This window comes from Sorex fumeus, unplaced genomic scaffold (assembly GCF_029834395.1).
Source record: "Sorex fumeus unplaced genomic scaffold, SorFum_2.1 ptg000081l, whole genome shotgun sequence".
NCBI lineage: Eukaryota > Metazoa > Chordata > Mammalia > Eulipotyphla > Soricidae > Sorex > Sorex fumeus.
The window spans coordinates 5,562,576-5,584,790 of record NW_026606138.1 but is presented as its reverse complement, the minus strand read 5'-3'; the positions used below and the strand labels follow the sequence as shown (position 1 = coordinate 5,584,790).

The 22,215-nt window shown below is 45.7% G+C and overlaps 1 protein-coding gene across 1 annotated transcript; it reads left to right on the top strand.

Moving 5' to 3' along the window:
* Positions 1 to 8,222: 8,222 nt before the first annotated feature.
* On the top strand, positions 8,223 to 20,183 carry SLC35E3 (solute carrier family 35 member E3). The gene is made up of 5 exons (XM_056130779.1): positions 8,223 to 8,645; positions 9,452 to 9,562; positions 14,678 to 14,836; positions 18,806 to 18,888; positions 19,944 to 20,183. Exons 1-5 carry the CDS (start codon positions 8,244 to 8,246, stop codon positions 20,128 to 20,130), a joined length of 942 nt encoding a protein of 313 aa, XP_055986754.1. The 5' UTR covers positions 8,223 to 8,243; the 3' UTR covers positions 20,131 to 20,183.
* Positions 20,184 to 22,215: the final 2,032 nt, after the last annotated feature.

Genomic DNA, 22,215 nt, shown 5'->3' with positions numbered 1-22,215 from the left:
GAGCATCACCAGGAGTGATCCTGGGTGCAGAACCAGGAATAAACCCTGTGCACCACTGGGTGTGGTCCTCAAACAAAAAAAAGAAAAAAAAGGAAAGTGGGTAAAAGACCAAAACATGATCATAAAAATCCATGAATGAAAAAGTGAGCCAGAGAGAGCTTAAAGGTCGAGTACAAGGGGGTATGGTGCCGCCAGCAGGTCAATCTGTACCTGTGAGGCAAGGGCATCAGCAGCCTGATGGCGCCTTCAGACATCCAGATACCCCAAAATTGCTGCTGCGCCTTTGACCAGACCCCAAAAACTTGGGGTAAAGTTTACCAAGAAAGTAAACAGCCAAAAGTTAGGTATGTGGGAAACACACCCACAAACCACCTCCTGCTCAGCTATATAATTGGAGGCATGGCCTCTCTGGTTCCTGATTGAACTGCTTTAGTGGCCATGATCCCAGAGACTCAGAAACAAATCTCGAAAACCAGCGTCTTTTGGCAGAAATGCGTCCGGTCCCTGCAGTAGGTTACCGATGCTGGACCAACCCAGATGGGAATAGGGTTGGCCTGTTTCCCCCCGCAGCCTGTTTCCCCCGGCGGCCCAGTGGCTGCCATCCTTCAGAGGCCACTGGACAGTCAGGTTTGGGCCCCCAATGACAAGACACGCAGGGCCTCATGGGATGGGAGTGGAGCCAGTCCTGTGCCCCCCACCCCAACGAGACCCCAAGTCATCGCCCACGAACGGCCTCTCTGGCTCCTCATCAAGCTGCTCAACGGCCTTGATCCCAGAGACTCAGAAACAAATCTCGAAACCCAGCGGCTTTTGGCAGACCCCGCAGTAGGTTACTGTCGCCGGGCCACCCCAGGGGGGAATGGGTGCTATCCCTCCGCCTGCTCCCTCTTGGCGACTTGGTGGCTGTCATCCTCCAGAGGCCATTGGACAGTCAGGCTTGGACCCGCAGTGATGAAACTTGTTGGGCCTCATGGGATGGGGGGGGGAGGTGGGGGAGCCGGGCCTGTCCTCCCCACTCCAACGAGACCCCAAGTCATCGCCCACAAACAGCCTCTCTGGCTCCTCATCAAGCTGCTCAACGGCCATGATCCCAGAGACTCAGGAACAGATCTCTAAACCCAGTGGCTTTTGGCAGAAATCCCTCCAGATTTAAGTTAAAATTTCGGAATTTCAAAACCACATGGCCCTACTGCAGCCACACAACATCATATGATATTCATAACCAGCAATAGAACACAAATTGTCTATTGTTGCCTTTTCAGCAGATTTGAATGTTGGGGTAAAATCTCAAATAATGGTGGGTTTGGTGTCGAAATAGTGAATGTGATCAAAGTAGAGAGAGAGTAATGTGGAAATCATCTGCCCCACAGGTAGGGGGAGGGTGTGGGATGGGGGTATACTGGGGTTTTTGGTGGTGGAGAATGGGCACTGGTGAAGGGTGTTTCATTGTATGACCGAGACTTAGACCCAAAAGCTTTGTAACTGCTCTCACGGTGATTCAATAAATAAGATTATAAAAAATGGGGAAAAAAGTAAGGTGGAGTTCATGCACAATTCAATCAGCTAATCAGTGGCTATTTACCTTTTACCTTAATCAGTGGCTGAATAAATAGCAGTACTCCTACAAAAAAAATAAATAAAAAATGAAAAAAAAAGGTCAAGTACATGCTCTGCATGAAGGATGCTATAGCTGTATCCTAGCACATCAGGTCTCCTGAGCACAGAGCAGAACTGATGTACGGGCTTGAAGATATAGGCACATGCCTTGCATGAGGCTGACTTCCATAGCTGAGAATCATCCAAGCAGGTACACCCACGCCTCCAGAGCACCTCTTAGAAGGCCAAAAATAAAAAATTGGGGCAGGGAAGATAGTAGGTGGGGTAAGGCCCTCACCTTGCACATAGCCAACCTGGGTTTGCTTCCCAGCGGATGGGTTCATATGGTTCCCTGAACATGCCAGGAGTAATTGCTGAGTACAGAGCCAGGAAGTAACCCCTGAGCATCACCAGGTGTAGCCCCAAAACAAAAAAGTACTCAAGTCAGGACGAGAGCGTTAGTCCAGCAGGAAGAGCATTTGCCTTGCAAGCCGCCGACCTGGGTCTGATCCTTGGCATCCCATATGGTCCGCTGAGCACCACCAGAAGTAGTTCCTGAATGCAGACCCAAGGAGTAATTCCTGAGCATCACTGGTTGTGTCCCCCACAAAGTGAATAGTGAATAGACCCTCCCGTTGTTCGTCGATTTGCTTGAGCGGGCCCAGTAACGTCTCCATTGGAGACTTTGTTGTCACTGTGTTTGGCATATCGAATACGTCACGGGGAGCTTGCCAGGCTCTGCTGTGCGGGCGAGATCCTCTTGGTAGCTTGCCGGGCTCTCCGAGAGGGGCGGAGGAATCGAACTTGGGTCGGCCATGTTGGCTGAGTGCAGGGCAAACGCCCTACCGCTGTGCTATTGCTCCAGCCCCCCACAAAACGCAAAACAAATCTTTTATTTGTTTTAACTACTCAAGTCAGGGCTGGAGCGGTTAGGGTTTGCCTTTCATGCGGCTGACCTGGGTTGAATTTCCAGCATCCCATATGGTCCCCTGAGCACCGCCAGGAGTAATTCCTGGGTAAAAAGCCAGGAGGAACCCCTGTGCATTGCCGGGTGTCACCCAAAAAGAAAAAAACTGCTCAAGTCAATGAGGAAAGCAAGTTAAAATCAGAATGAGCTGGGAGAATGGCTTAGAACATCAACCTTGTCACATTGTCACATGAATTCAAATCCAAATCCCTGGAGTCCCCCCCCACCCCGCCTTGGGCCTGGGTGCACAACTGTCTTGATCCCTGGTGCTCTGTGATTTCTGGCTGCAGTTCATCCTGGTGTGTGTGAGCATCACAAAATGATGTGTGAGTCTTGTTGAGATTCACAACAAAAAAATACTGTGCTAACAGCAGAGCCACTACGAGCGCCCCCTACTGGGCATCAACTACAGCGCAGCAACTTCAGCAAGCCCCTACAACCTCCTCGCTGAGCAGCACAACTAAAGGAGAGTACGCCTCAGTGAGACCACGGCCTACTGTCAAAGACTACAATCTGATGTGGCCCTCACCCCATCTCTAATATGGTAACATCAACAACAGAGAGGACAGAGGGGATTAAAAAAATAGAATAACTATAAACATTTTTGAGTATTATGGTAATAACTAATAAAATGCTGGGCATTAAGTAAGTAAGTAAGTAAAGGCCCTCCCGTTGATCATCGATTTGTTCGAGCGGGCCCAGTAACGTCTCCAGCTGGGCATTAATATAAAATAATACTTTTGAGACGATCATTTTTGTCTTCCTTCGTTGTGGCAACGAAGGAAGACAAAAATGATCGTCTGTACTTTCAATGCACGTACGCTAGCATCAGATACATCCATCGAGGACCTGATGGTACAAGCGCGAATGATCAAGTACGACATCATTGGTCTGACCGAGACAAGAAGGCACAAATCTCACCATGCCGTTTTCGATACTGGAGAAGAATTGTTCCTCGGAACATGCGATAAAAGAGGTGTTGGAGGCGTCGGTGTCCTTGTCAACACAAACTTGGCCAAGAGCATTGATTCATTCGAATGCCTAACAACCAGAATCAGACGTTTACATTTGAATAGATGTGGCTCACTGCCTGCAGTTTCTATCTTCGTTGTCTACGCACCAACATCTCATTATGATGAAAGAGAAATCGAGAAGTTCTACATGGAGCTAGAGAAGTTCTATAAAGAAGACCACACCTTCTACAAGATCATTGTGGGTGATTTTAATGCCAAGATAGGACCGAGAAGATCAGCTGAAGAACTTCACATCGGGACCCATGGCCTAGAATGGAACGAACAGGGTGAGAGACTGTCTGAGTTCATCGTGTCGACCAAGACCATTCATGGTAACTCACAGTTCCAGAAGGCAGAATCTAAACGATGGACATGGGAGTCTCCCGGTGGACGATTCCACAACGAAATAGACCACATCATATTCAATCGACGGTTTTGCCTGACCGATGTCGCTGTTGTCCCAAAATTTCTAACGGGATTGGACCACTGTCTCCTTCGTGCAAAATTCTACTTCACAGAGCGGGGAGAAAGGGCTGCAAAGTTCAAAAAGAGAACTCCCAGAATGACCACCAACTGGGAACTCTTTGGTACTATTGCGGCAACATGGGAAGATGCCATTGTTGACAACATTGACGAGGAATACGATCGACTGGTTCAGCACCTCCATGAATGTGCAAGGAACGCCAAGAGAGAGATAGCCACAAAAAATCGCCTTTGAAATTATCTTCGAAAACTCTTGAGCTAATTCGCCAGCGTGGTTTGGCGCATGCCTCAGGCAACCGCAAGCTAACGTCCGAGCTCGCAAAGCAGTGCAGAGATGCGATCAAGGAAGACCTCAAAGAGAGAAGAGCAGAAGTACTGGTAGATGCGGCAGAAGCCGGGAAAAGTATTCGTAACGCCCGCCTGTCCTTCGCCAACTATAAGACCAAGATGACTGCCCTCTGACGTCCTGATGGATCCATCACATCCTCCAGAATGGCAATGGAGAAGATTATCCATGACTTCTACTCAAATCTCTTCGATAGCCATGTCCACTTGCCGACATACCAAATTCCACAGGATGGATATGTCGTTCCCAACGTTCTCCCTTCCGAAATCCGACACGCCATTTCGTCGGTAAAGAAACAAACAGCACCTGGCCCAGACAAGGTCAGACCCGAACACCTGAAGAACCTGCCGTCAGTACTCATCAATACACTGGCTCGGCTCTTCACTCGCTACCTGTCTGAATGCAAGGTTCCGTCTCAGTGGAAAACCAGCAGGACCGTACTACTCTTCAAGAAGGGAGACATCCATGACATTGGCAACTATCGCCCGATCTGCCTATTGTCTGTCATCTACAAGTTGTTCACTCGAGTCATCCTAAATAGGATTGGCAGAACACTAGATGAAGGACAACCATGCGAGCAAGCCGGGTTCCGCAAAGGATTCAGCACCATCGACCATATCCACACGATAACCAAGCTCATTGAGGTTTCTCGGGAGTTCAAGATGCCGCTCTGTTTAACGTTCATTGATTTAAAGAAGGCCTTTGATTCTGTTGAGACGGAAGCGGTCACTGAAGCCCTAGCCAATCAGGGCATTCAAGCCCAATACATCAGGATCCTTCGTGAGCTGTATTGCGGATTCACTACCAGGATCTCACCATTCTACAAAGAAGTGATCGTTGATGTCAAGAGAGGGGTGCGGCAGGGTGATACCATTTCACCGAAACTCTTCAGTGCCACCCTCAAGAACATCATGCGATGACTGGAATGGGAAGGAATGGGAGTGAAGATAGATGGTCGGCAACTACACCACCTCCGCTTTGCTGATGACATTGTTTTAATAACACCAAACATCAGCCAAGCAGCACAAATGCTGGCCGACTTTGACCGTGAGTGTGGAAAGGTAGGACTACAGCTGAATCTTAAGAAGACAATGTTTATGAGAAACAGCCTTGTTCCTGACGCCCCATTCACTCTCAATGGAACGACCATCTCCGAATGCAACAGCTATGTGTACCTAGGTCGAGAGGTCAACATGACAAATGACCTGGCACCCGAGCTGCGCAGGAGAAAGAGAGCGGCTTGGAACGCCTTCAAGAACGTCGAAGAAATAGCTAAGAGGACGAAGAACCTCCGGCTCCGGGCACATCTCTTTGATTCCACTGTTCTTCCTGCATTAACATATGCCTCAGAGACCTGGGCCCTACGCAAACAAGATGAGAACGCTATTCAGGTCTCCCAAAGAAGAATAGAAAGAGCTATGCTTGGAATATCACGTTTCACTCAAATGAGAGAACGAATCCGGAGTTCTGATATCCATTGACGATCAAGGATCAGGGACGCTGTCTCATTTGCCAAGGTGTCGAAAATCAGATGGGCTGGTCACGTAATGAGATTTAAAGACGACCGTTGGACTAGAGCTGTTACTGATTGGATTCCACGGGATGTCAAAAGACCGTGTGGCCGCCCACCTACCAGATGGTCAGACTTCTTCGTCAAGATCATGAACGATCGGTTTGAGGCCCTTCATGTTCCCGGAGCGAAGAGATGCCATTGGGCTACACTAGCATGCGACAGGGACAAATGGAGACGTTACTGGCGCCTGCTCGAGCAAATCGACGACTAATGGGAAGTTAAGTGTGATTAAGTGATTAATACTTTTGAGAAAGTTTGGACTTATGAAGTCACCCAGAAATTTCACTTACATATTTACTCAAGAGAAATAAAAACAAGTTTTGCAAAAGTGTTTGGTTGTACTTAAGGAGTTTTGGTCAGGTTCTCTTACATATTCCTAAGACCATATTTTGTCATTTCAGAATATTCTAATGGTTCTAATTATAATGACTTAAAAAATAGACCTAGTTGTGCAATGAGTCCTGGTTTGGTAACAGGCATCATGGATCAGGAAATGCAGTTTGTTGAGCCAAGATGGCAGTCTGTGAAGAATTCCAGAAGAGGGGCCAGTGTGATAGGAAGTGAGTGGGGCATTTGTCTTCACGTGCCAAAACCAGGTTCGATCCCTACCATTCCATATATGGTCCCCTGAGCACTGCCTGGAGTAATTCCTGCAGAGCCAGAGTTGAGCACCACTGTGTGTGGCCTCCCTGTCCCCGACCCCCCCTAAAAAAAAAAGAATTCCAGAAGATTGCCAGAGCAAGAGCAATTGGATTTTCTGTAATGGGATTTATTGGCTTTTTTTGGTAAAATTGATCCATACCTCTTTAATAACAACATTGTTGGTGGCAGAATACCTTAACAGAAGAATGTTTTTCCTCTTGGGGACTGGTGAAGAAATGAGACTTTGAGAAGTTCACGGAGCAAAAATTCCCTATATATTTTGTGCTTTTCCTTTTTCTCTTCCAAGGTGTTTTCTATTTCTAAATGAAAATTTAAAAAAAGAAGAAGAACCAGTCTTCTCTTCATCTTCTACAGAAAAGAGATCATCTGGTCTGATTTTACTTGCCATTATATCCCCAAGTGCCTAATAAAAAGCAGATGCTTAGAGATGATCATTTTCCGTCAAAGAGAAAATTAGAACCATCAGACTCCTTAGGGAATAAGGACTCTCTGAACAGTAATTGAGCTGGCGTGATAAGCAGTAGGGCTCTTGCCTTGCACACAGCCCACACGGGTTCAATGCCTGGCATCCCATATGGTCCCCAAACCCCACTAGGAGTAATTCCTAAGTGCAGAGTCAGGAGTCACCCCTGCGACAAACATACAAATAGCAAAGTGTGTTAGAACATTTCAGCAGAATAGCAAAGTATGTTAGAGCATGTCAGCAATAGTTCAAGCCATACTAGCCATAATGAGTATGGGGGGTCCGCTGCACTGCCTACTTTTCTGTTAAGTTTGGATTTGGAAACATAAAGTGCTTTAAAACAGGCCTTCCTGAAATACAACAATCTTCACACACTTTCCTCTAAGGAAACTTTTGGGGAAGCATTTTCGGTGATTTATTCGTAACAAACAATACAAAATATTTCGGTTTTGCTTTGGGGCAGCGATTGGGGTTCGGGATGGAAACATCCCAATTATGGTGGTGGGAAGGTGTAATGGTGTTGGGATTGGTGTTTGAATATTCAGTGTCATCAAATATTGTGAACTACTTTATAAAAATCAAATAAAATTTAAAAAATAAATAAAACAGACCTTCAAGGAGCAATGCTTTTTACCCAACTCTCGCTGGAGAGCAAACCCCACAGTCTGCGCATCCCACCTCACACGCCGGAGGTCAACCGGCCAGTACGTGCAATCAACGCAAGGGCAGGACCAGCTGGAAATGTCCATCACCAAGAACCCCCTGCCGCGTTAAGGACTAGACCAAGGCTAAGGCTAAGGCTAGCGGCGCAGGAAAACAGCCCCTGAGGACCCGGAGCTCAACGCGCCTGCGCAAGGCGGCCACCGCCCCGCCCCGCCCCGCCCCCTGCTCGGGCGGAAGCGCCGGCTGCCCCATCACGTGACCGCGGCGGGGCGGGGCGCGCGGGAGCCGCCGCGTCGTCGCGCGCTGCCCGGGCGGCGGAGGCGGCGGCGCGTGTGCGCGGCGGAGCCTGCGGCTCGCGCGAGCCCCGCAGGGTACACGCCCACCCCCACCCCACACTCGAGGGTGAAGCCCCGAGCTGCCAGTACGGCGCGGCGGCCGCAGGGCCCGGGCTGCCCCGGGAGCCGCCGCGAGGACCGATGGAGTCGCTGGCCGAGCGCGTGCGGAGCAACGGGCGCATCGCCGCGGGACTCCTGCTCAACCTGCTGGTGTCCATCTGCATCGTGTTCCTCAACAAATGGATCTACGTGCACCACGGCTTCCCCAACATGAGCCTGACCCTGGTGCACTTCGTGGTCACCTGGCTGGGCTTGTACGTCTGCCAGAAGCTGGACATCTTCGCCCCCAAGAGCCTGCCCCCTTCCAGGCTGCTGCTGCTGGCGCTCAGCTTCTGCGGCTTCGTGGTTTTCACCAACCTCTCTCTGCAGAACAACACCATCGGCACCTACCAGCTGGCCAAGGCCATGACCACGCCGGTCATCATCGGCATCCAGACCCTCTTCTACAAGAAGACCTTCTCCACGAAGATACAGCTCACGCTGGTGAGTCCTGCGGGGCCGGCGCGCCGCCACCCCCTTCCCCGGGAAATTCGAATGCTTCCACCTCGCGCCCCGCGCTCTCCCGGCTCCTGGGACCCACGAGTGACTCATCTGTGAGCGAGCGGACTTTAGTCTGGGGGAGGCGGGACCAAACGGATCTTGTCACTCTGGGCCCTTGGCCAAGGAGAGAGTGTTTGTGGATTTTAGCTAACTGTTCGGTGGGATTCCTTAAGTAAGCGCTGGGGTCGGTAAGACAAGAAGTCTGTGTTGGGCTGGTGCCGTTTCAGTTGGATCTGAAGGTCTGCAAAAGCTCCAGCTTGAAAAGCCTTTCTCCTCCCCCAGGGGGGATTAAATCCTGAAAGCCGTAAAGGTGGAACACAGAACAGAAATATCTCATTATGTCTGCCGGGACATGTTTAGCAGAGATTTCTGTATCTTTCCATTGAAAAGAGATGGATTAAAATAATATTTGCACTCAATATTGAGCTTGCAATGTTTAAAAATCTTAACGCTAGGATTGTGTGTGTATATATATATTTCTTCTATAATTTTAAATTCTATATGCACATGCAAAATGAACATGAATTCATTTTAACTAGATTTTTAATTGGATTAAATGTGAACATATAGAATTATATTTCACTTTGAGCAAATAAGATTAACAGGATTTTCAAGTGGAAAAACATTTTATGCTCGTTGTTGTTTCCCAGCGATGCTTTGATGATTAACCCGTGTTTAACACCATGAAAGGAATTATTAAGTCTGTCTTATGATTTAATCTGAACAACATTTACTCTTTTTCTTTACAGATTCCTATAACCTTAGGTGTAATCCTAAATTCTTATTACGATGTGAAGTTTAATTTCCTTGGAATGGTGTTTGCTGCTCTTGGTGTTTTAGTTACATCTCTTTATCAAGTGGTTGGTAATCTTTTTTTTTCTTATGTGCCTTTTTAGCAGATTTCGTAAATTTTGAAGCTGTATCCCAAGGTTTAGAAAATACAGTATAGAGACAATAGGCTGTTGGGAAGAAAGCGTAATTGCATAACTTGTCTGACTCAAGGTGAAGAAAAGAAAGGAGACAGAGAAACTTTGGTGTATGATGCTCACCAAATACCTTCCTTCCTGTTTGTAAGTGTATAATACCCATGCGTGATAGTCTGAGTTTGGGGTTACATTTTAGTATTTCCTGGGAAATCTCTCCAAAATGAATAGTAAGACTGATGCTTTTCACCTGAGGACTGAGTTCACTTGTCATATTTTTATTTGCTCTGTAATTATAATATTAATGCAAGGGAGTATATACTCTTCCCAAAAGTTGAACAGGAAAGAAAATGTCCAGACCCATAAATCTGCTTAAAAATAAGCTGTGTTACAACTTACTGGGTAGCTTCTAGTAATAGTCTATCTATAGTGCTACTTTATAGCAGTGGTGTTCCACTTGTACTACCACAGTACCTTGCTTATAATAGGCATTCATTCAAAGTTTGTTCATGGGTTCACTTCATTACCAGTAAGGAACAAATAAGGTTTTTGTTTCTTGTATAGTGGGGGAGAAAATAACTTCCATTCGGGTACAGTGAAATAGTATTTTCTCTATACTGCAAACCTTGCCCTGGAAACGCTGGGTGTGTCTATGGGGAAACACAGTCAAGAATGTGTGACTAGTTTTACTTTTTTCACAAACATCCTCTGGTTATAAATGAAGTCATTCTTGTAATGAGTGTTAGGAGTTCAGTAATACAACTTGTGCAACTTAAGTTTTTTAGTTCTGATCACTTCAGGGACATTATGGGAGGTGGGGGGACGGATCTGAACTGAGTACACTTTTAATGACAGAGAGTGAGTACACTTTTAATGACAGAGAGGCTTTTTTTTAATGACACAATGAAATATTTATTCAAGATTAAATATATTTGATTTTTTTCCCTTATATATTCTAGGGAAAGTTTCAAGCATGATATACTCTAAAATAAACATACATATATATAGATATGTATGATGCATACCTATGCATATCTATGTTTTTGGTCTTTTTGGGGGGGCAAGTCTCAATTTTTTTTTTCTTATTTTAGTGAATCACCATGAGATACAATTACAGACTTACAAATTTTCATGATTACATTTCAGGCGAACAATGTTCGAGTACCCATCCCTCCACCAGTGCCCATTCTCTACCACCAATGTTCCCAGTGTCCCTCTCGCTACCCCCACCCCTACACTCCCCCTGCCTCTGTGACAGACACATTTCCTCTTACTCGGAGAGGCATTTTAAAGCAGGGACCAGTGGCATGAAAGGATAAAAAAAAAAAAACAGTCAATTTTGTCACTTCGCTCTTAGATATTCTGCCTTTGACGGGGGGGGGGGGGGAGAGAGAAAGACAGAGAGAGAGAGAGAACCAGAGAAGACTGTACCAGAGAAAAATTGGTTCTTTATTTTTTTTTAAATTGGTCCTTTAAAAAGGTTTAGGGACTGATGAGATAGGACACATTGGGTAGAACACTTGGCCTTGCATGCAGCGGACCGAGGTTTGATTCCCAGCACCACGTTTGGTTCGTAAGCCCCAGGCAGGAGGGATCTCAGACTGCAGAGCCAGGAGTAAGCCCCGAGCACCACCACGTGTGACCCTTAACTGAAAATAATTAAAAGGCATTTAGTTATACTTTAGTGAATTCAAATTGTTAAGTGAACTGTTTGTTCAGGATTTTTTGTTCTGATATAGAAAAAGAATTATTGGTTGATTCTGAGAATTTCCGCATACATATTTCACTTCACAGTGCTCATTGCCCACACCAGTATGTCCACCTTTGTTCACACAAGTCTCGATTAGTAGCAAAGGATTGTGTAGTCCTCAGCTAAATACTTGAGATGGAATTGATCCAAGGAATGACTGTAGACTAGCATATGAACCAACTTTTCTTTGGTTGCTTTTTTTCAAGAGTGGACCTGCGGAAGGCACACTTGACTGCTCAGGGATCAGGCTTGAGGTACCCTGTGGGGTGCTGTGGATAAACCTGAGTCAGCAAGTGCCCAACTTGCTACACTGTCGCCCCAGCCTTCTGAAATGCTCATGTTTTTGCTCACCAAAGTTTTTACTAGTGTGTGTCTGTTTTGGGGGGAACCACACCTGGTGGTGCTCAGGTCTTCCTTGGTTCAGCAATTGGGGATCACTCCTGCAGGGCTCGAGGGACCATCTTTGGTGCTGGCACTTGAACCCAGGCGGCCTGTTGAAAAGGCACGCACCCTACCCACAGTCCTATCTCTCCAGCCCCGTCTTTGCTAGTTTGGAGGCCATTCCCTGAGATGCTCAGGGACTCTCCATCCAGGGGACCCTGCTGTGCCAGGAATCCAGCCGAGGCCTCCAAAGCATGTGCTCACACGAGTGAGTCATCTCTCCGCCTTCAATTATTTTGAAGAAAGTTCTATTTCCCCATTACACCCAGGTATAATTTCTAAGTTACTTTTCTTCGGGGGAGGAGGGGCGCGGCGCACACCTGGTGCTTCTCACAAGCCTGCGCGTAGTTTGGTGGGGGTATCACTCCCAGCAGCACTCTGAGCCTTTTCAGCGGTCCTCCCGGCCTCTGGGTTATCTTCGATCCTGCAGAAGTGTTCGGACAAGTTAAAAGTTGAGTGCTCAACTGTTGAGCAGGAAGGGCTGACACTTTCATTCGACAGTCTTTTCTTCTGCTTTAGGATCTGCTGTGAGGATACAAAGATGAAAGGCAGCTGCAATGCAGCAGTGTAGACAGCTCATCAGAGGAAGTGTAGAGGGTGTAAGCAAAGCTCTGGGGACTACTGTGGGGGGAGTGGCCACTCCGAAAGAGGGTTGGTGAGGGAGACTTTGGAAGAGCGGACAGCATGAGCTGAAGGATGCAGCACTTGCTTAGCCATCGGGGAGCTGTGTGTGTGGAAGTATGAAGCACGTTAGGAGAACTTGTTTCTTTGGTGAGGCCGAACTATAGTGACTGCCTGGAAGGATGGAGCCTTGTGGGTGAGCCCAGACAGCAGAGTGTTGAAGGCCATGCCAAGGAAATGTACCTGAACTGTGTCCTAGAAACATTGGTGGCCAGAGGGAAGGGGTGGGGACAGGTAGAGCTGCAGGAACCTCTTGGAGGTTTCTGCTGAAGACACGGAGGCTCTGAACAAGGGCAGTGGTAATGAAAATGAAATTGTTTTGTTTTTCTGTTTCTGGAGAAGAGAAATGATTTTCCAGAGATCTTTCAGAGCAAGAGTTGGTCCAACTTGCCTGAGTGTGAGGAGAGGCAGAAGCTGGACGTTGGGAGGAGACTGTATCACTAAGGATGCCGGAGTGACACAGAGGAGCTAATTGGAAGAAGAAGGAAATCATAAGCTTGTTGCTCAACATCCTGCTGTTGCTGACATGAAGCCAGCTAGTAAATGCTCAATTAAGGAGACTCCGGAGGCCCCAGGAAGGAGGTCAGAGCTGTCTGTGTCAGAGGCTGGTAGAAGGCTGGGGGACAGGAGACAGCCAGAAATCTACTCTGAAAGGGAGGAGGAGGAAGAGGAAGCTGTTGGAACCAGAAGTGTATGGGAGAAGTGTTTGGGATGAGCACTCAGCTCTGAGGGGAATCACTGCCTGTGGCTAATGGAGGTGACATGCTGTTGGGAAAGCAGTTTCTTTGTTTGTTTGTTTTGTGTGTGGGGACCGCTCCTGATGATGCTCAGGGGTTACTCCTGGTTCTGCAGTCAGGAATCACTCGGGGAACCGTATGGGATGCTGGGGATCAAACTCGTGTTGGCCTTGTGCAAGGCAAGTGCCTTGTCCACTGTACTATCGCTCCAGCCCCCAGGAGAGCAGTTTCAGTAGCAGACAGCTGGGCAGGAGCCAGGAGACAACACCCAAGAAAATGGGGGTCCTGGCAGTTACCAACATTCCAGGCGATTCTGTGGCTGGCAGCTAGCTGGAAAGGTGCGGAGTGGAAGGCAGAGAAGAATCGATTCTTTGTCCTTCGTATTCACCGGAGCCTCTCATCTCAGGAGCTTGTTCTTCATTTTTGCCTTCGTGAATTTCTATAGCTCTGGAGTTCATGTAACAGGATACCTGGACCTACCGGGAAAAGAATTATATAGGAGCAGTTATTCAAAAGCCTAGCGTCTTGCCACGCCACAGTCAAACAGTCCACTCAGACTTTCTGTCAGGGCCCTTTTTTCTGATTTGTAAGATATTTTGAGAGTTGGTGGGATTTGCGGTGTTGGTCCTACTGAATGCTTGATTATTGTGAGGATTTGTGGTCATCTGATTCACTGAAGTGTATAGAGGGGAAATTCACTTTCCACAAAGTGGAAAATTTCTTCTACCATTTATTTGAGTTTTCTAAAGTAAGTTGAAGGATTTCATACCCCTTTCTCGTCATCCATTTTGGCAACTATTGGGATTTTTTTTTTCTTTCAATCTCCAACTAGTCTGCTTTGCCCCCCAATCTCTCTCTCTCTCTCTCTCTTTTTTTTTTTTTTTGGTGGGGGCCGGGGCAGTATTTTAAGACTAAGACTGAGAAGATGGCTCAAAGACATTAGGGCACATACTTTGTTTTCAAGAGACTTGAGTTTGATCCCCTGCACCACAGGTTCCCCCAAGTACTGTAGGGTGTAGTCCTGGAAAAAAACAAAAAAAGACAACTGACACTGCATCTCTGTTCCCACACAGTGCTTAGGTTTCCACTCCTGCCTTCCTGTTCTAAGATCTGAGGCTTGTGGGTCCCCATAGGCCGTGGCTTTTGGAGGAGGACTAGGAGGAGAGAAGGTTTGCTTGTTTTTTCTCTTTTTTGCTTTCTTTTTTTTATAAAAAGTAGACGAGAAGAAAGTAGGTGATTGGAAATTGAACTTGCAAAGCCCCTTTCCTCCAAGGAGCTTGAAGGATACTTTAATACCATTGGTCATTGAGGATAAGTAGATACTTCCAGGATAAGTAGATACTCCCTTTTCTCACTCTGCATCACGTTCCCATGTTTAGGCTGAGAGATGCATCTTTCATGTATTACCTTTGCTTCCGCCTCACTCCTTTTGTCTCATTTTAGTGGGTCGGAGCGAAGCAGCATGAATTGCAAGTGAACTCCATGCAGCTGCTGTACTACCAGGCTCCGATGTCTTCTGCCATGTTGCTGGTCGCTGTGCCCTTTTTTGAGCCGGTCTTTGGAGAAGGAGGACTCTTTGGTCCCTGGTCAGTGTCTGCTCTGGTAAGTTCTGATCTTTTGGTGTTGAAGAGACAAGATTATGATAATCCACTGTTAATGTATTTGTGTTTTCAGAGTGCTGCTCATATCTGCTCTTACATGTCATCTTCATGATCACTCCTTAAGGAAGGCAAAGTAAGGGTTCCCTTTTAGATGAGAAAGCCAAATCTCATAAAGATTCAGGGACTGCCTAGGATTGGACAGCTAGTGATTCACAAAACTGGACTATGGACAGGTCTTCTGACTCCTGGTTACTATTCTGACTACCTAAGCAATAGTCCACATGTAACTCTAACCATCAATGAATTTCATGTGTTTATTTTGGTTTGGGGGCCACACCCAGTAGTTCTGAGAGTTCCTTCTGAATTTTTGCCTTTACAGATTACTCTCAGCTGTGCTAGGGGACCAAACCTGAGCATACAAAATTTGTACTTCGCACATTGAGCTAGCTCTCCTACCCTGAGGCATTTTATTTTTCTCTTTTCTCTTACAATACAAATATAGGGTTATTTGTTTTGTTTTGTTATAAACATATATATATTTTTTTAATTTTGGAGCCATGCCTGTTGGCACTCAAAGTTTATTCCTAGGTCTCTGCTCAGGAATCAGTTCCAGAGGGTTCAGGAACCTTTTGAGGTGCTGGGAATCAAACCTGGGCCCAGGGCCGGAGCGATAGTACAGAAGGTAGGGCCTTTGCCTTGCATGCGGCTGATCTGGGTTCAATCCCTGGCGTCCCGTATGGTCCCCCAAGCACTGCCAGGAGTAATTCCTGAATGCAGAGTCAGGAGTAGCCCCTGAGCATTGCTGGGTGTGACCCAAAAAGCAAAAAAAAAACCCTGGGCCCACTGCATGCAAGGCAAGTGCCCAAATTGCTATACTGTTGCTCTGGCCAATTTTGGTTTTGCTTTAATACCAAATCAATACCTGCTCATTGCATAGATTTTGAACATAAATGGAAATATAAAGAAAGCAAAATTTTATTTCTCTGGAATCCTGCCATCGTAATTGATCACCTTTACCTTTTTGGTGAATATAATTTCATGGATCTCTGTGCGCTCACATGATAAGTGCGTGCTTCCGCCACGTGCGTCCAGTGGTCAGGCTGTGTTTTCCCACCCCCATGGCCGATAGCTGTGGATAGAAGGAAGAGAAAACTGCCAGGGTGGTTGGTGATCAATTGCCATTTATTCTAATCTGGACTTCCTCTGCCTCCTTCCAGTCTCGCTCACTGCCCATATTCCTTCTCCCCCAACCCACTCTCACACCCAGTTATGGAGAACCATGAATTGGAGATAGCAATTACACATAGGTGAGGTAGTACAGTCAACATGTGAAAGCCCTTCCTTCCAGGGAAGGTCTTCTGAGATAAAGATCTCATGCTGCTAGGAGATTTGCTCAAGGGCAAAATTTCATCTAAGGCTGTATTTCTCCTTTTGTTAGTCTGTATACATTAAAAAGGTCATCTTAAATTTACTTTTCTGTTTTTTTTTTTCTTTTTGGGTCACACCTGGCGATGCACAGGGGTTACTCCTGGCTCTGCACTCAGGAGTTACTCCTGGCGGTGCTCAGGGGACCCTATGGGATGCTGGGGATCGAACCCGGGTTGGCCGCATGCAAGGCAAATGCCCTACCCGCTGTGCTATCTCTCCAGCCCCTTTAAATTTACTTCTTAATAATCTTTCTAGTCATTTTGTGTGGACACCTGAAGATATATATAAAGCCGTCAGTGCTGTGGCGGGGATGGGCGTGCTCGGGAAGCAGCCTTTCCTCATCCTTCAGTCCTGTTGCTGAGAGAAGGTGAAGGAGGTGGGGGGTGGGAGTGTCCCAGTAGCTTGAAGCCATGTAAAGGAAAAGTCATTAAATGCTACAAAACCGAAGGAATATACACTTTGGATCTAGGCTTAATCCCCAGCATCACATATGGTATCCCGAGCACCAACAGATTGAGGGCCACAGAGTACAGCGGGGAAGGTGCTTCTTGTCTTGTAAAAAAACAGTATTTGGACCAGAGTGATAGAGAGTTGGGGTGTATGCTTTGCATGTAGATGCCCCAGGTTCGTTCCTCATTACCACATGGTTTCCTGAGAACTGCCAGGACTGACCCCCAGACGTGGCGCCAAAAAACAGAATTGAGGACATCTCAGTTTTGCATGTGAGAAAATATGAAATGTGTATAACATGTGGCGATAGAGTGGTCAGAGATAAGAGAGTGAGAATAAGCAATGGGAATTCCGGAAGTAGCAGAGAGATTCCGTGAGTTCATGTAAATAATGCATGTTGAATAATTCTTGGCAAATGATGAGCACTCTGAAATCTAACCCGTGCTTATTATGATTTTTATTATGTTCTCAAATGATTTTCAAACTCTGAGGACAAGAACCTATGTGTTCCTAAAGGCCTGGTTTCATTACCTGGGGATCCAATGAATGCACATTGATGTGATTAAGAATAAATTAGAGGGGTTGGAGACATTATACAGCAGTCAGGGAACCAACCTTGTACACAGCCACCCAGAATTCAATCCCCAGAATCCCATATGGCCCCTGAGTCCCACCAGGAACAGTCCCTAAGCACAGAGCCAGCAATAATCCCTGAGCACTGCCAGGTGTGACTCCCCACCCCCCCAAAAAAAAGAAATGAATTAGAGTGGTCAGGGATGTGGCTGAGCTATAGAGCAATAAGACCTGTGAATAATGGACATATTTAATAATATTAATAGTGCTTGGGATTACAAGAGTTCTTTATATTTCTTTTTCTTTGTCCTTATTATTTCATTTGCTTTTTTCTTCAGTAGGTATACATGACTTTTATAATAAGATTGTTAGCAAAATGATTTTTTTCTAGTTGGATAAGAAAAAATGTAGCACTGTAGCACTGTCCTCTCGTTATTCATCGATTTGCTCGAGCAGGCCCAGTAACATCTCCATTGTGGGACTTGTTACTGTTTTTGGCATATCAAATACCTCACAGGGAGCTTGCCAGGCTTTGCCATGTGGGCGGGATACTTTCAGTAGCTTGTGGGGCTCTTGGAGAGGGGCAGAAGAATTGAACCTGGATCTACTCAGGTTGGCCACATGCAAGGCAAAAGCCCAACCTGCTATGCTATTGATCTAGCCCAAGAAAAAAAGAAAAAAAGAAACTGAAAATTTACCTTCAGAAGCAGGATAATACTGTAGAATTTTCCGTTCGTTGGGCTTTGTAAACATATTTACCTTTTGCAGGGGTGGGAGGGTGATTTAGGCCTCACCCAGCAGTGCTCAGGTCTTACTCCTGACTCTGTGCTCAGCGATCACTCCTGGTGATACTCAGGGGCCCAGATGGGGTGCAGGGAGTAAGCAAGGGTGAGAATCACGCAAGGCCAATGCAGTAACTCCTGGGCTATCTCTGATCCCTAGAATTAAATTCCTGAATACCTATGCCTGCCAACATAACTGGTTTGTTTGACTTTATGACGATGCAGGAGTGATACACATTTAATGGAAACTATTTTGGATTTCTTTGTATTTGGGGCTAGTGATATATGGTATGAGACTTGCTAGTGACATTGGGCTGCAGCTAGTGAGCTGCGTCTTCCAGTCAGCCACTAGGTCCCACGTCTGAATGACTGATGCCTGCAGAATGTTTCTCCCCTTCAGAACTGCAGTCCACGTGTGAGCCAGTAAACACTTTACTATAAAATGGGCTTTGTGTTAGATGATTTTGGCCAGTCTAAGACTAGTGGGCACGTTTAAAGTGGGCTAAAGCTAACCTATGCTGTTCGGTAAGTTAGATATTTTATTTTATGCACTTCCGTTTACACCGGCTTCTCAGGAAGCAACTCTGCCCTAAGTTGAGAGTCGGTTGGTCACTGTTCCTTCTGTTCTCTTGTCCTCCGTTCTTGCTGTTTGTAATGGTTAGTGTTAAATATTTCAGTTGAAAAATACCTAATGCTTTCAGCTGTTTCGCTTAACGAGTCTTTTATTTTATTTGTAGCTTATGGTGCTGCTCTCTGGAGTAATAGCTTTCATGGTGAACTTATCGATTTATTGGATCATTGGGAACACTTCACCAGTCACGTATCCTTTTATAACTTATATGCCTTTTTCGAGAGCTCTAAATTGTATAGCCTAAATTGAGTAGAGTGAGTTATTTTAATCGTTTCCTATTTTCTTGCATACTGGAGTTCATAGAGACTTAAAGAAGTATAAACTGGGGAAATGGCATAGTTTTCTGTATGATGTTTATGAATTTTGGGGGGAGGGGTGGGGCTTGGGGGGCCACACCTGGCAATATTCAGGACTTACTTCTGGTTCTGAGCTCGGGCATCACTCCTAGTGGGGCTTGGGAAATCTTATAGGTGCCAGAGATTGAACCTGAGTCAGCAGCGTGCAAGGCAAGCACCTTACCTGCAGAGCTCGCCAGCTCCTGCATTTTCATAAGGAATAGAAAAAGCAGTGTTTTTCCTTGTCAGCCTTAGCAGTCTGTGCATAATGGGGTTAAATGATTATTTGTTGAGTGAATAAAGGGATGGATGTTTTTCAGTCAGTTCTTAGGGTTTTTTTTTTTTTCTTAGTTATTGATAGCAGTTATCCATAGCAATAAAGTAGAGGTGTGGTTAATCCTGATAACAGCAGATCCTTTCAGGCCTTTACCTTTACCTTTACCTTAGGGATGGCTCAAAAATTTTAAGACATTAAAAAATGCCTTTACGGGCTGGAGAGTTAATACAGCAAGTAGGGCACTTGCCTTAGATGTTCCCAACCTGAGTTTGATCCCCAGCATCTTATATGGTCCCCTGAGAACCGCCAGGAGTGATTGCTGACTGCAGAGCCAGGAATAAGCTTTGACCATCTCTGGGTTTGCCCCTCGTCCAGGAAAAAAAAAAAATGTTTTAAACGTGCTTTCCCTCTGCATAATATTTTTAACAAATCATGAGTAATTTAAATGTAACAAACATGGTGCTCAATATATGCTAGAAGCTTTCCTTATATTAACTTACTTATTCCTCACAATATCCTCAGAATCACCCAGTGCTACAGTAGACCAGGCTGGGGGCAGGGGAGAGAGGGAAGGTGGGAAGGAGAAAGTTTTACCTGGTTACTCTTTATTTTCCTTATCTTAAAAATCTCAGCTATAACATGTTTGGACACTTCAAGTTCTGCATTACTTTATTTGGAGGATATGTTTTATTTAAGGATCCACTGTCAATTAACCAGGGTCTTGGCATGCTATGTACATTATTTGGCATTCTTGCCTATACCCATTTTAAACTCAGCGAACAGGATGGAACTAAGAGTAAGTTGGTACAGCGTCCTTAATTGTGTTTTTGTGGGGAAAAAGACTGTTGCCCCAAGAAGATTATTTTTAAGAAGAGTAGCTCCGCGTGCAAGTTTCTTTCCAAGGAGAAAAAGAAAATTGAGCAAAATTCATGATGATCTGCAAGAAATAACTCGAAGGAAATTTGATAAAAAATATATGGCTTCCTCTTTTAGAAACCCTTTTTTTTTAAATTTTTATTAGTGAAACACCATGAGGTACAGTTGTAGACTTACAAATTTTTGTGCTTGGGTTTCAATTATACAATGATCAAATACCCATCCCTCCACCAGTGCTCATTTTCCACCACCACGAATCCCAGTATCCCTCCCCCCATCCCCCCATCCCACCCTGCCTCTGTGGCAGGGCAAGAAACCCTTTTTTTTAACATAAGCTTAATTCTCTAAGACAAAGACAAGTGCTGCTTTTCATGGCTATTGTACGAAGTGTATGGGATGGTCTGTTCATAGCAAGTGAAGTATGGAAATGAAAGTTCTGGGCTGATGACAAAGGAATTCATACTATGTCCTATAGATGAGTTCCAGATTTTAAGTGCTTGTGCTTTGCTGAGGAGGGACACGTGGGACTCATCCTTGCTCATAGTTGTTATGAGCAAGGTCCTGGTATTATCATTTTATCTTAGCATGCAAGTTGGAATCTGATTCTAGCATTTCATTTTTATTCAGAAGTAACTTGAACTTATTTCATTTAAAGAAGCAAAATGGGGGCTGGAGAGATAGCACAGCAAGTAAGGCGTTTGCCTTGCATGCAGCTGACCCAGGTTCGATTCCCAGCATCCCATATGGTCCCCTGAGCACTGCCAGGAGTAACTCCTGAGTGCAGAGCCAGGAGTAACCCCTGTGCATCGCCAGGTGTGACCCAAAAAGCAAAAAAAAAAAAAAATAAAAAAATAAAGAAGCAAGATGTTATTTATGGAAAATAGTGTAGTAAATGACAAAATATGGGCTCTAAGGCAAAATATGAGCTGGAGAATGTACTGGGATTAAGGTGCTATTTTGTCTGCCACGGACTTCAATCCTGTCCCTCATGCCGCATATGGGCCCCATCACCACCAGGGGTCACTCATGAGCACAGAGTCAGGAATAGCCTCTAACTATGCCTGGGTTTGCCCCCCAGAAACAAAAACAAGATAAAGAAAAAGAAAAGACAAAGTCCAGTTATAAATACTTTTCTAGTAGAAAATAAAAGAAATTATGCAGTGTCAAAAAAAGTGATAGTTTCTGTGGGCAGCCAGAGTTTCTGTCAGTATTCTTTTGTTGAGCATTCAGTGAACTATAGAAACTAAGTGTAAAGTCCAAAAAAAGAAGGAACTCTAGGGGGCTGGAGCGATAGTACAGTGGGCAGGCCGTTTGCCTTGCACTCGACCAACCCGAGTTCATTCCCTGGCATCTCATATGGTCCCCCAAGCACCGCCAGGAGTAATTCCTTAGTGCAGAGCCAGGAGTAACCCCAGAGCATCACTGGGTGTGACCCAAAAAGAAAAAAAAAAAGAAGAAGAAGAAGATGGAACTTCTCTGCTCAAATGACCCAAAGCAAAGACTGAATTTACAGATTTCCTGTTACATTGGATAACTATTCTCCTGACCTCTTAAAGTCTTTCATGCTGGTAATTTCCTTGTTGTTTCTTTCTTTCTTTTTTTTTTTTTTTTTGTGCCACACTTGGCAGTGCTTACGGGGACTGTGTGGTGCCAGGGATTAAACCGGGGGATCCTGCATGAAACACGTGCACTATAGCCCTTTGAGCCAGCACTCCAGTCCTTATAATGACAACTCAGTTTTGTCGAAGGCCCCCACGCAGTGGTGCTCAGAATCTGTGGTGCTTGGCGACTGCAAGCAAGGCAGACCCCACCCCGAGGAGGTCATTTCTCAACACAACCTCCCTGCTCCCACGCTGTTCCCCACATAAGATGCATCTGTGCTTTTGAGAATTTGGAGTGAATTATTTCCAGCCTTTTCAAGGTGTCTGTCTGGAAAGAGTTCTTAGGCATCAAGGCAAGAACAAATACTGCCCAACACTAAGAAGAACCCCTTGAAAATATAAGTACAAATATGGAAGCAAAGTAGCA